We start from the raw sequence: 12140 nt of genomic DNA on the forward strand, positions 1-12140 counted from the left end.
CCATCCTGGCTGACACAGTGAAACCCCGTCTCTACTAAAAAATACAAAAAACTAGCCGGGCGAGGTGGCGGGCGCCTGTAGTCCCATCTACTCGGGAGGCTGAGGCAGGAGAATGGCGTGAACCCGGGAGGCGGAGCTTGCAGTGAGCCAAGATCACACCACTGCACTCCAGCCTGGGCGGCAGAGCGAGACTCTGTCTCAAAAAAAAAAAATAAAATAAAATAAAATAAAATAAAATGTTTTCCTTGTATCTCTAATGATAGAAATACTATTAAGTGTTGTTGTAGTCAGTATACCGAAATATTCAGAAAGACAGAACTACCTATAATAAGGAAAAATACATTTCATTTCATTAGCAACTTCTGCAAAGAAGCAATAACACATCTATTGTCTCTACTCACTAAAAACTTGGGTCCTCCTTAAAGAGACAAGCAATATACATATAACAATCAGTGAATAAGACAAATGTTTTCTAAAGAGCTATATTCTGTGATAATATAGTAAAATGTTAAACTTCATAGTGCTAAAAAATAAGAAAATGAGGAAATATTTAATCTACTTGCCCAATATAGACAAATGCAACAGGAGATAGGTGTTTTCTAGAAAGTTCACAAGGCCGGGCGCGGTGGCTCAAGCCTGTAATCCCAGCACTTTGGGAGGCCGAGATGGGCGGATCACAAGGTGAGGAGATCAAGACCATCCTGGCTAACCTGGTGAAACCCCGTCTCTACTAAAAAAAAAATACAAAACACTAGCCGGGCGAGGTGGCAGGCGCCTGTAGTCCCAGCTACTCGGGAGGCTGAGGCAGGAGAATGGCGTGAACCTGGGAGGCAGAGCTTGCAGTGAGCTGAGATCCGGCCACTGCACTCCAGCCTGGGCGACAGAGCGAGACTCCGTCTCAAAAAAAAAAAAAAAAAAAAAAAAAGAAAGTTCACAAACAGGCAGGATCTAGCCATATGTTAAGGGTTGGGCAGACTACATAGATAAGATTAGAGGCCAGGCATGGTAGTTCATACCTGTAATCCCAGCACAGGCCTCTGCTCAGGAGTTTAAGACCTACCTGGGCAACATGGCAAAACCCCACCTCCACAAAAAACACAAAAATCAGCCAGGTGTGGTGACATATGCCTGTAGTCCCAGCTACTCTACTGAGGAGACTGAGGTGGGAGGAACACCTGAATTCGGAAGGTCGAGGCTGTAATGAAGCGTAATCACATCACTGCACTCCAGCCTCGGCGACAGGAAATTCTATCTCAAAAAAATAAAAGATTAGGAAACAAGCAGAGCCTGGTGGCCATAAGGAGCAAGCACGTGTGGGATGGAAAGCAGTAAGAAGGTTAAGGTATGACAAATGACATAAAATGGCCTAGGGTAGGGCTAGATCATGAAGAGTCTGAAAACTAACCAAAAGAATTTAGACTTTAGAGAAGAAGTAACAGAAAGTGAACAGCAGATTCTCAAACAGGGCAGCGTTACCATGCTTTAAAGGATGAGAGAAAGGAGCAATGGCATACAATAGATTTTAAGGAGGGACAACTAGAAGCAGGAAAAGAAGTTAAAAGACAACTGCAGGTATGAAATACCAAAGGTCTGAACCAGATTAGTGGCAGAGAAAATAAGAGTGAAAGGAATAAATCTGAGGGTCACTGTAAAGAATCATCACTGCATTATAATTGCTTCGATGTGAGGGACAGAGGGAAAAAGTAGGTACTAAAGACACTTATCTTCTCCTATGAGAACAGTGAAAAGTAATACACATGGTAGTTCAGAGCACAATTCTAGGCTCAGCTGAGCCACTTAATTTCCCCATGCCTCGGTGACCTTGTCTGTAAAATGAGATTAATAATAGTATCTACCTCACCAGGATCATTAAACATCAAACACCATTTACAAGCTCAGGTCTAGAGAACCTACATCTGTGTGTTCCCTGAGGTGGTAATAACAACACTTAGCTTTCAATGTTCGTTATGGTATTAAAAGGCATTCCTATTGATTTATATAGGTTTCAAGAGTCATGATGCTATTATTTTGTAATTTTAAAAAATCACATTAAGAAAGACACTTGAGAGGAACAGATTTATATTAAATTATTTTCCAAGGAATGTAGTTTTTCCCAAGACCTCATTTATGCTACTGCTTTGCCTCTGATTTAAGAGAGTACATTGTAATAGGAAGATCAGCAAGGAACCAGATAACCAAAGAATAGGAAGTCCCTGTTCTTGGTCCTTCTCCATCATTTGATTCTATGCAATCATTTTACCTCCCTGTGCATATACTTCCTCATGAATATAAGACAACCAACCTTTCTCACATGCCTTCAAGAGAGTCAAGAGTAAAGAGTGCTCTGTCTGCTAAAAGGCATACACAAACATATTATTATAACATTTTAAGATATAAACCAAACTTTTCTAAAAGGTCATCATTAGATACTCCTCCACCTTCAGACACTTGGAAAAATGAATCCATGCAAATAAGATACCTCATAGGGCCGGGCGCGGTGGCTCACGCCTGTAATCCCAACACTCTGGGAGGCCGAGGCGGGCAGATCACGAGGTCAAGCGATGGAGACCATCTGGCCAACATGGTGAAACCCCATCTCTACTAAAAATACAAAAATTAGCTGGGCATGGTGGTGCGCGCCTGTAGTCCCAGCTACTCAGGAGGCTGAGGCAGGAGAATCGCTTGGACGGGGGAGGTAGAGGTTGCAGTAAGCAGACATCACGCCACTGCACTCCAGCCTGGCGACATAGTGAGACTCTCCATCTCAAAAAAAGAAAAAAAAGAAAAAAAAAAAGGTACCTCATAGGTTAAACTTTGATATCTGGACCTAAACCACTGGTCACATGTACTCATTTACATGTTGTATAATTTTTATAATGTAACAACCATACTTGAGTTTTGGACAAGCACAATTCACCTATTATATTTATCTGAGGCAGACATAAGCATCTTCATGCCACAAAAATAGTACCATATTTCCCATTAACGATGTTTAGAGGCATGTGTGTGTAATGGTAAGCAGCAATGAACAGAAGAGTTAAAAGACAAGAATTTTTATTTTGACAACCGAAAACTGAAAAAGTTGAAAAGCTGCTCTAGAAATTATAACAAAACTTGGTACATGCCCACAGCCTAATCCATCTGCATCAAAATATATGACAAATTTGGTAATAATCTACCATTATCAAATATATTTTTATTAGAATTTAAATACCAGTATTAAAGAAATCCAGTATTTCTCCCTCCTTTTCTGGCCTCCCCCACTCGGCCCCTATCTCTGCTGGTATATGTATGCCCTCGAAATGATTAAGTAAACCTTTTACAGCTTTTAAAACACAGTATCAGCGTTGAGACATAACCACCAACTGAATCCTATAAATGCTTGGCAGCACAGCCTAAGAAGTCTTTCTTAGCTCCAGCTAAGTGAGCCAACTGACTAACAGTGAAGGAACAGACCTTTAGTTTCCGACGAACTCTTGGGTCCACACCCAGTGAATTTCACCTAAAAGTCCTTAAACTTTTGCAATACCAAATGACACACACATATGATTATAATCCTATTACCTGATTCCAGATTTCATAAACCACGTAGAAGTAAGTGTAGCACAGCGTCAGGCCAAAGTTCAAGCAGCCATATGTTCAGCATATGTGTACTTAGCCCTCCAATACCATCCTTCTGCTTGGCCAAGCACGGGGAAACCCAGAAATTTCAATTCTCTCTCACTACCAGTATCATGGCAAACCAAACCAAAAAAAAAGAAAGAAAAAAGTGGCAAGCAAACAGGTTTTGTCCCACTGTCCTGTCCTCCAAATGTATCCCGTCTTTGTCAGAGCTCTCAATTATTTTCCTCATATATTCAAGATACACGAACTCGCTTCCACCTGACAGTTCCAACGATCTCCTGTCCCACTGGAGGCCCCCCCACTTGGTATAACTGTCCACAAGGCCCTAGCCTGAGAGCCTCGAGGTCTCTACTGCCCACCCGGGAAAGGCCCCACTCGCAACCCCACACGCCTACACAACCCCCTCGGACTCCAGACACTGGCCCAGACCTCCTCTCACAACGCCCCCAGTCCATCTGGGGCGAGATCATTCCATCCCTGGCCCCGCCATCCACCCGGCTGCCCAGCCCACACACCCTCTCGCCGGGTGGCGGACGACGGGGTGCGACTGAGGGGCGCACGGGCTGGGGGGTGTGTGTGCTCGGTTGCCCGCGCTGTGCACGTTCGTGCGACGCGTGTCCACGTCTGAGCGCATGGCTGTGTGTGCGGCGGGGCCAGGTCCTCCGCCCGCCCGGGTCCAGGGCCCCGCCGTCCCCTCGCTGGGCTGGGAGCTCCTCACCTTCCTCGGCGCGACCACAGCTACGCCTGTCTCCAGCTCCTTCCGCGCAGCCACTCATCGGCGTCCCGCGCCCGCTCCGAATATATACCCTCATCCGGGGGGCCGCGGCGGCGGGGCGGGCCGGGAGCGGGGGCCAAGGGGAACGCCAGCCCCGGCCACCCCGCCCCTCTCGCCACGACTAGTGGCTGCCGGCGCCGGGAGGAGTGGAAGCCGACCGCCCAGACACGTCAGCGTCCGGAGCGCAGATGACGACGCGGACGCAGCCGGGGGCGCCGAGGCGGGGCTAGGGACGGGGGCCGGGCGTGAAAGGAGTAACCCGCCAGGGCGGGGCGGGGCCTAGTGCGTCACTCATTCTCTGGCCCAATGGGGATAGTCCTGGAGCGCAGTCGGCTGGCGGCCCCGTCCCTCCAGCGCACTGGCTGAGGCTGGAGGATATTAGTTGGGTCCGCTAGGAGGGGCCACGCCCGGGCCGGCAGAGAGCGCCTACTGGGTCCCAGGACTCCTGATGTCTCTAGGTTGTACTGAGAGGTGCGAGCCCGAGGCTTTTGGCCCAGCGGCACGAGGCACAACGGGCCACAGAGATGGGCAGGGAGCTGTGTCCCCAGGGTGGCGGATTTCCGAGCCACCCACGCGGATGGTTGGGAAAGAGCGGCGGATTTTCCTGCGGAGAAACTTTCAGGGCGGGCCTGGCGCGCTCTCTGACCTTGGGCTATTTTGTGTGCAGTTCGCAAGATGCCTGACCGGGCTCCAAACTCGCTCTCTGGTTGTGTTTTGGCTCCCAAGAAGGTGAAGCCAGGCCTTTTTTCTTTAGCACAAGCAGACAGGAAAGGAGAGAGGAAATGCAAACAAAGGTATTAGGTAACCTAAGGCAGTATAAGCCGGGGGTCATCTTTGTGAGTCTGCAGACAACGTAGCTAGGCTTCAGTACTCTGCAGAAAGATGGCGGAGGGCCTAGATGACCTCCCAGGCCATTCCAGGACCAGTGTTTACAGTCCTGTTACATAACCTAGTGTACACACAGGTTATTATATGTTCAGCACTGTGCCCTTGGAAGCTATGTTTACATTTAAAGTTGTGTTGCATTTTGCAGTTTTTGCAAGAAGTGGGATATGTTGAAATACGAAAACACCTAAATTTAACATACCACCTATCATAAAGAGATTCAGGCGCCTTTCTTCTACTTTCTTGAGTGCAAAGGCCTTTTCGTTCCCTTTACCAGTTGCATAATCACCCACTGCCTCAAGTAACAACAGAAAAACTTAAACTTGGTAAGTAATGGTTGTAGATTTACATTCAGGAGATTGAATACTCTCCATCTCTCATGATCCTGGAACTTCATTTGTTTCTTTGAAAGAAGAATACTGTAGTGATTGGTTTACAGTGTAGTGATTGGTTTCTTAACCACGGGATCCGAAGACAATTTCAGCTTCTTTATTGCTTGTGATCTTTGGCAAGCTACTTGTGCGATCAGTTTTCTCATCTATAAAAAACAGACAATAAAGATGAAAATGCCATTTGGTGGTTGTATTAAACCAATCGATATAAATGAAGTATGTAAAACAGTAAACACTAAATAACTTTTAGTTATTATTTATTATTGAGTACTTATAAAAATTCAAACTAGGAGACCCAGATTCAAAATCAGTCTATACTTACTAACTGTGTGACTTTGGGTAAGTCATTTAACCACTCCAAACTCCAATGTCCTTTTATGAAATGAAGCTAATACCTATTTCACATGGGTGTAGTAAAAAGTGAGAAAGAACCTAAGATAATGGCTGGAATATTACAGGCATTCTATAAGTCTTAGATGAATGACTGAGTAAAGAGCAAAATTATTAGTTAGAAATCCTTTAAAGAAAAAAGGTAGAACTGAGGTCTGGCTCAAATGTTTTTAATGAACTACTATAAAATCAAATTTGTACTTTTGCCCTTTTTTGCTGAAGTTTCATTTGTTTGTTTGTTATTCCGGTTAGTAGGCATAAGAGGGGCCATAATCTCATCTTGCCAGCTAAATGTCCAGAAATTTCTCACACTAGAGTTATATCTGTCCTTCAAAATACTGTTTGTATACATGGTCTTTTAAGAGCCGATTGAAGAAAACAAGGCAGCGATGCTCACTCTACCTATTGATTTTTTGACATTACACCAAAGGTATCAGCTAATGAAGTTAGACAACAGAAATCATAAGAGGCTTATGAATTCGAAAAATATATATAAAATTTAAAAAATACATTTTGAGAATTCTAAAAAGTAGTAAAACTACTTCGACTTGCAAATGACAAGAGAGAATACCTGCAAAACCCTAAAGAGTCAACGATAAGACTAACCATAAAATTTTGATTAGTGTATTAGTCCGTTTTCACACTGCTATCAAGAGATACCCAAGACTGGGTAATTTATAAAGAAAAGAGGTTTAATTGACTCACAGTTCTGCATGGCTGCAGAGGCCTCAGGCAACTTACTATCAGGATGGAAGGCACCTCTTTACAGGGCAGCAGGAGAGAGAATGAGCACTGAGTGAAGGGGGAAGCCCCTTATAAAACCATCATATCAGCCAGGCACGGTGGCTCACGCCTGTAATCCCAGCACTTTGGGAGGCTGAGGTGGGTGAATCATGAGGTCAGGAGTTTTGAGATCAGCCTGGCCAACATAGCGAAACCCTGTCTCTATTAAAAATACAAAAATTAGCCGGGTGTGGTGGTACGTGCCTGTAGTCCCAGCTACTTAGGAGGCTGAGGCAGGAGAGTCGCTTGAACCTGGGAGGCGGAGGTTGCAGTAAGCCTAGATTTCACCACTGCACTCCAGCCTGGGTGACAGAGCGAGACTCCGTCTCCAAAAAAAGAAAAAAAAAAACAGATATAATGAGAATTCACTATCACAAGAACACTACAACAGAAACCATCCCGTGATTCAATTATCTCCACCTGGTCTGACCCTTGACACATAGAGATTATTACAATTGGAGGTGAGATTTGGGTGGGGACACAGAGACAAACCATATCAGTAAGGTAGCAAGTTATAAAATGAACATGTAGAAATCAGTAAATCAGTAGCTCTCATATACACACATTATAACATCTAGAAGACACGATGGTGGAGAAAATCCCATTTATAACAGCAAAAAAAAATAATAATAAGTATAAATTTAGTGCAAAATGTGCAAAACCTGTATAAGGAGAGTTGTAAAAGATGCCTGAAAGCCACATAAGATACTTGATCAAATGAAAAAATTCTGGAGCTATTTCATGTATGTTGCAGATATGAACAAATGACTAAATAAATTGATTTTGGTCATTGTGCTATGGTTATGTAAAAGAATGTTTATGTTCCTAGGAAAGACATACCAAAATATTTAGGAGTAAAAGAATATGATGTCTGCAATTCTTAAATGACTCAGAAAGATCAGGAGCGATGGCTCATGCCTGTAATCCCAACACTTTGGGAGGCCAAGGCGAGAGGATCACTTGAGTGTAGGAATTTGAGACTAGCCTGGGCAACATGGCAAAACCCCATCTCTCCAAAAAAAAAAAAAAAAAAAAAAAATTTGCTGGGCATGATGGTATGTGCCTGTGGACCCAGCTACTCCCAAGGCTGAAGCAGGAGTATCGCTTTGGTCCAGGAGGTTGAGGCCGCAGTGAGCTGTGATCATGCCACTGCACTTCAGCCTGGGTGTCAGAGTGAGACCCTATCTCAAAAAAATAAATAAATAAAAGGCTCAGAAAGAAATATATGTGCATACACACATGGGGGTAGGCAAGGAAGAAATTTGGGAGGCGAAGTAAATAATAAAGTAAATGGAGGAAAATACAATAGTTAATTTAAAGGGTATTTAGAACTTTATACTGTTCTGCAAGTAAGATTGAAATTATATAAAATTTTAAAATACAACCAACGGTGGAGTTGTTCATTACCAGTCCAACACAAAAGGAAATCTTTAACCTATAGAGCACACAGCTCTGAAGGGAAAGGATCCAGGAAAGGTGTGACAGTGCATAGAATAACATATCTGTCCCATGTCGCAAGCCTTCTGGCATCTGGTCAGAATGCCACATCACCTGAGAAGCTGTAAATGCCACCAGCAAGTCCTGTTTATGGTGGCAACCGTGCCTCCTTAGTACAGGAATAATGGTAGGGAAATGTTTTTCTGTGATTCTCAGCCTTCTAGTTGGATACAGTGGAGGCTTAGATGAAGAGCACAGAAACCTGTACAGAGAGGGCATTGCCTGGAATCCCTCCATGTTTATATATGGATGTCTCTGAAGTTGAACTATTCTCTTAAGCACAAACTGACATATGTTCAGCATGCAAAAAAGAACAAACTGATGTTTGCTCAAAGTATGTTTATTTGGCTGCTCTGTGCTAGACTTCGTGATAGACACCCTAGGATAGCAAAAGATTCTGTGTCCTCAAGGGCTTTATAGTGCAATAATAGAGATAGGAGAGATGTTTCTTTTTCAATGCAGAGAGTCATAAGCGTCATAATGAATGCACAAATAAAGGATTTCAGAGCTCAGAGGAGGGAAGGAATGAAGGAATGAAGAGGTTTCCGAAAAGGACACCCAGAAGGTTTGGGAAAGAGGCAGGAGGCAAAGGACAGCCTCACTCCTCACAGGAGGCTGCCGTTTGATACGCAGCCTTGGGGTTGGAGGCTTTCATGTGTTTTCCTACTTGTAACACCATCACCTTTTCTAACTCTTGCTGCCTCCTTAATAAAAAAGACTAAGATATTTGTACTCAAGTAAAGAACGTAGAAAGTAAGACATCTGGCCGGGCGCAGTGGCTCATGCCTGTAATCCCAGCACTTTGGGAGGCTGAGGCGGGCAGATCACATGAGGTCGGAAGTTTGAGACCAGCCTGACCAACATGGAGAAACCCTGTCTCTACTACAAATACAAAATTAGCCAGGTGTAGTGGTGCATGCCTGTAATCCCAGCTACTTGGGAGGCTGAGGCAGAAGAATCACTTGAACCCGGGAGGCGGAGGTTGCAGTGAGCTGAGATGGTGCCATTGCACTCCAGCCTGGGCAACAAGAGCGAAACTCCATCTCAAAAAAAAAAAAGTGATATATTTACTTAAGGGTTGCTATTAAATAAGCTGTAAAATTTGAAACACCAAAAATGGAATATTTACCAAAAGGGATGTATTTTCAGCAGTGTTATGATCTCAGCTTGGTGTTCCAAAAGATAATATTTCATCTAGATACATAGAGAGATAGAGAGATCCATAGATAGAGCCGGGCACGGTGACTCACACCTGTAATCCAAGCATATGGGAGGCCAAGGCAGGTGGATTGCCTGAGCCCAGGAGGTCAAGACCAGCCTGGGCAACATGGAGAAACCCTGTCTCTACCAAAAATACAAAAAATTAACTGGTGTGCTGGTGTGCACCTGTGGTCCCAGCTACTTGCGAGGCTGAGGCAGGAGAATTACTTGAGCCTGGGAGGCAGAGGTTGCAGTGAGCCCAGACTACACCACTGCACTCCAGCCTGGACGACAGAGTGAGATCCACATCTCAAAAAAAAAAAAAAAAAAAAAGGAACAGGTATATAGAAGCTGTGAGACCTGGAAAAAAATCACCTAAATTCCCTGAACTTCAGTTTCCTCATCTACAAAATTGAAATATGGAGTTGGAAAGAGAATTAAAAGAGAAAAAGCCTAGTACACAGTAGCTATTCAATAAATATTAGGTGAATACAAGGTCAGGAGTTCAAGACCAGCCTGACCAACATTGTGAAACCCTGTCTCTACTGAAAATACAAAAATTAGCCGGGCATGGTGGTGCGCGCCTGTAATCCCAGCTACTCAGGAGGCTGAGGCAGGAGAATCACTTGAACTCGGGAGGTGCAGGTTGCAGTGAGCTGAGATGGCGCCATTGTACTCCAGCCCAGGTGACAGCAAGACTCCATCTCAAAAAATAAATAAATAAATAAATGTTAGGTGAATAAATGAAAGATAGAAGGAAAGAAAGAAAAAAGTGAAATGAAATAGTCCTGTATTAAAAATATAGAATCAGCCTGGGCTAGGTGGCTCATACCTGTAATCCAGCACTTTGGGAGGCTGAGGTGGGTGGATCACCTAAGGTCAGGAGTTTGAGACCAGCCCGACCAACATGGCAAAACCTCGTCTCTACTAAATACAAAAAATTAGCCAGGAGTGGTGGTGAGCACCTGTAATCCCAGCTACTTAGGAGGCTGAGGCAGGAGAGTCACTTGAACCCAGGAGGTGGAGTTCGCAGTGAGCCAAGATTGTACCATTGCACTCCAGCCTGGGCAATTAGAGTGAAACTCTGTCTCAAAAAAAAAAAAAAAAAAAAAAAAAAAAAAAGCAGAATCATACCGCGATAAAGGGAGAGATGTTTTAAGTGGGCCATTACTACAAACAAAAAAATTCAAGACATACAAGAATAGGTTTTATGTTTTGTCTTTTAGGGACAATAGAATTATGGTGATTTTTATATTCTTTTGGATGATTTTGAGGGGTTATTTTCTAAATATGCTCCAGAGAAAGTTGTTTTATAATTAGGAGAATTTTTTTTTTTTTTAATTTCAGAAGAGCAGGTATGCTAACAACTTAAAAAGCTGCTTCCTTGATTGTTCTTCCCTGAAGTCATGACAGATATGTGCCAGTCTGACCACACTCTCTTGCTTAGTACAAGTAATGATCCACCACCCAGGGTTTTTTGTTTTTGTTTTGTTTTTGAGACAGGGTCTCGATCTGTTGCCCAGGCTGGAGTGCAGTGGCACGATCTCAGCTCACTGCATCCTCCACCTCCCGGGTTCAAGTGATTCTCATGCCTCAGCCTCCCAAGTAACTGGGATTACAGGCATGTGCCACCATGTGTGACTAATTTTTATATTTTTAGAGAGACGGTTTCACCACATTGTCCAGACTGGCCTTGAACTCCTGGCCTCAAGTGATCCGCTCACCTCTGCCTTCCAAAGTGCTGCGATTTGCCTGGCCCCACCAAGATTTTTTGAACAGTAGGCTGGTATTAGCAAGTATACACTAGAGGAGTCTTCCCTCCATTGTCCTGAATGCAATGGCCTCAGCTAGTCCACTGAACTTCTGCAAATGTCCAGATTATTTCCCAGCTGTATAGACAACACACCAGGAGAAAGTCTGGCTCAACTCAAGGCTCTGTTCAATGCAAGGCCTGAGCATTCATGAGATCACTGTTTCTGCGAGCCTCAAACAAATGGGTGGGGTGGGATTAGCGTTTTAACTTTCCTGTTGACAGTTTCCTAGGACATGAGTACTTCATTCTCCCAAGAGATCATCCTGATGTAGCTTACCACTTCTTCCACACTATAAATTTTCTGTACTTCAGAGTGTGTTTTGAAATTCTGTGGAATGATTAGTACACTCTATTAAATGACAAATTTTTTTTTTTTTTTTTTTTTTTTGCCCAGTGTTTTCCACACCCTTCTAAAGTATATGCTGTCCTTCAGAGGGTTAAGTTGTCAGAAAAATATTTGTGCATCTACAGTGTGTGGGATGCTGGGGATGATATACAAAGATGAGTAAACGTACAACCTCTCAAAACTGATTATAACGTAAGAATCACATAAATAACAAAATGGAATGAACAGGAGAGAAAGCAGGCAAGAAAGTGTGGGTGTGCCAGGTGCAGTGGCTCACACCTGTAATCCCAGCACTTTGGGAGGTCAAGATGGGCCAATAGCTGGAGCTCAGGAGTTTGAGACCTGCCTGGGCAACATGGCAAAACCCTGCCTCTACAAAAAATACAAAAATTAGCCAGGTATGATAGCATGTGCTTGTGGTCCCAGCTACTCCAG

General features: G+C 43.9%; 1 protein-coding gene across 20 annotated transcripts in view; it reads right to left on the reverse strand.

Moving 5' to 3' along the window:
* The window catches only part of UAP1 (UDP-N-acetylglucosamine pyrophosphorylase 1), a 39022-nt gene extending 34475 nt beyond the window's left edge, over positions 1 to 4547 (reverse strand). For 9 of the 20 annotated variants that reach the window (XM_028846364.2, XM_077997293.1, XM_015113260.3 and 6 more), the window contains exon 1: positions 4343 to 4547. In XM_028846364.2, coding sequence (XP_028702197.1) covers positions 4343 to 4436 — 94 coding nt within the window. In that variant the 5' untranslated portion in view covers positions 4437 to 4547. Of the gene's footprint in view, positions 1 to 2479; positions 2594 to 3564; positions 3724 to 4053; positions 4226 to 4342 lie in introns of those variants that run through there. The other 11 variants (XM_077997324.1, XM_077997303.1, XM_077997274.1 and 8 more) reach the window with 5 other exon arrangements.
* Between the last annotated feature and the right edge of the window lie 7593 nt (positions 4548 to 12140).

The sequence above is a fragment of the Macaca mulatta genome, chromosome 1 (genome assembly GCF_049350105.2).
Source record: "Macaca mulatta isolate MMU2019108-1 chromosome 1, T2T-MMU8v2.0, whole genome shotgun sequence".
Lineage (NCBI taxonomy): Eukaryota > Metazoa > Chordata > Mammalia > Primates > Cercopithecidae > Macaca > Macaca mulatta.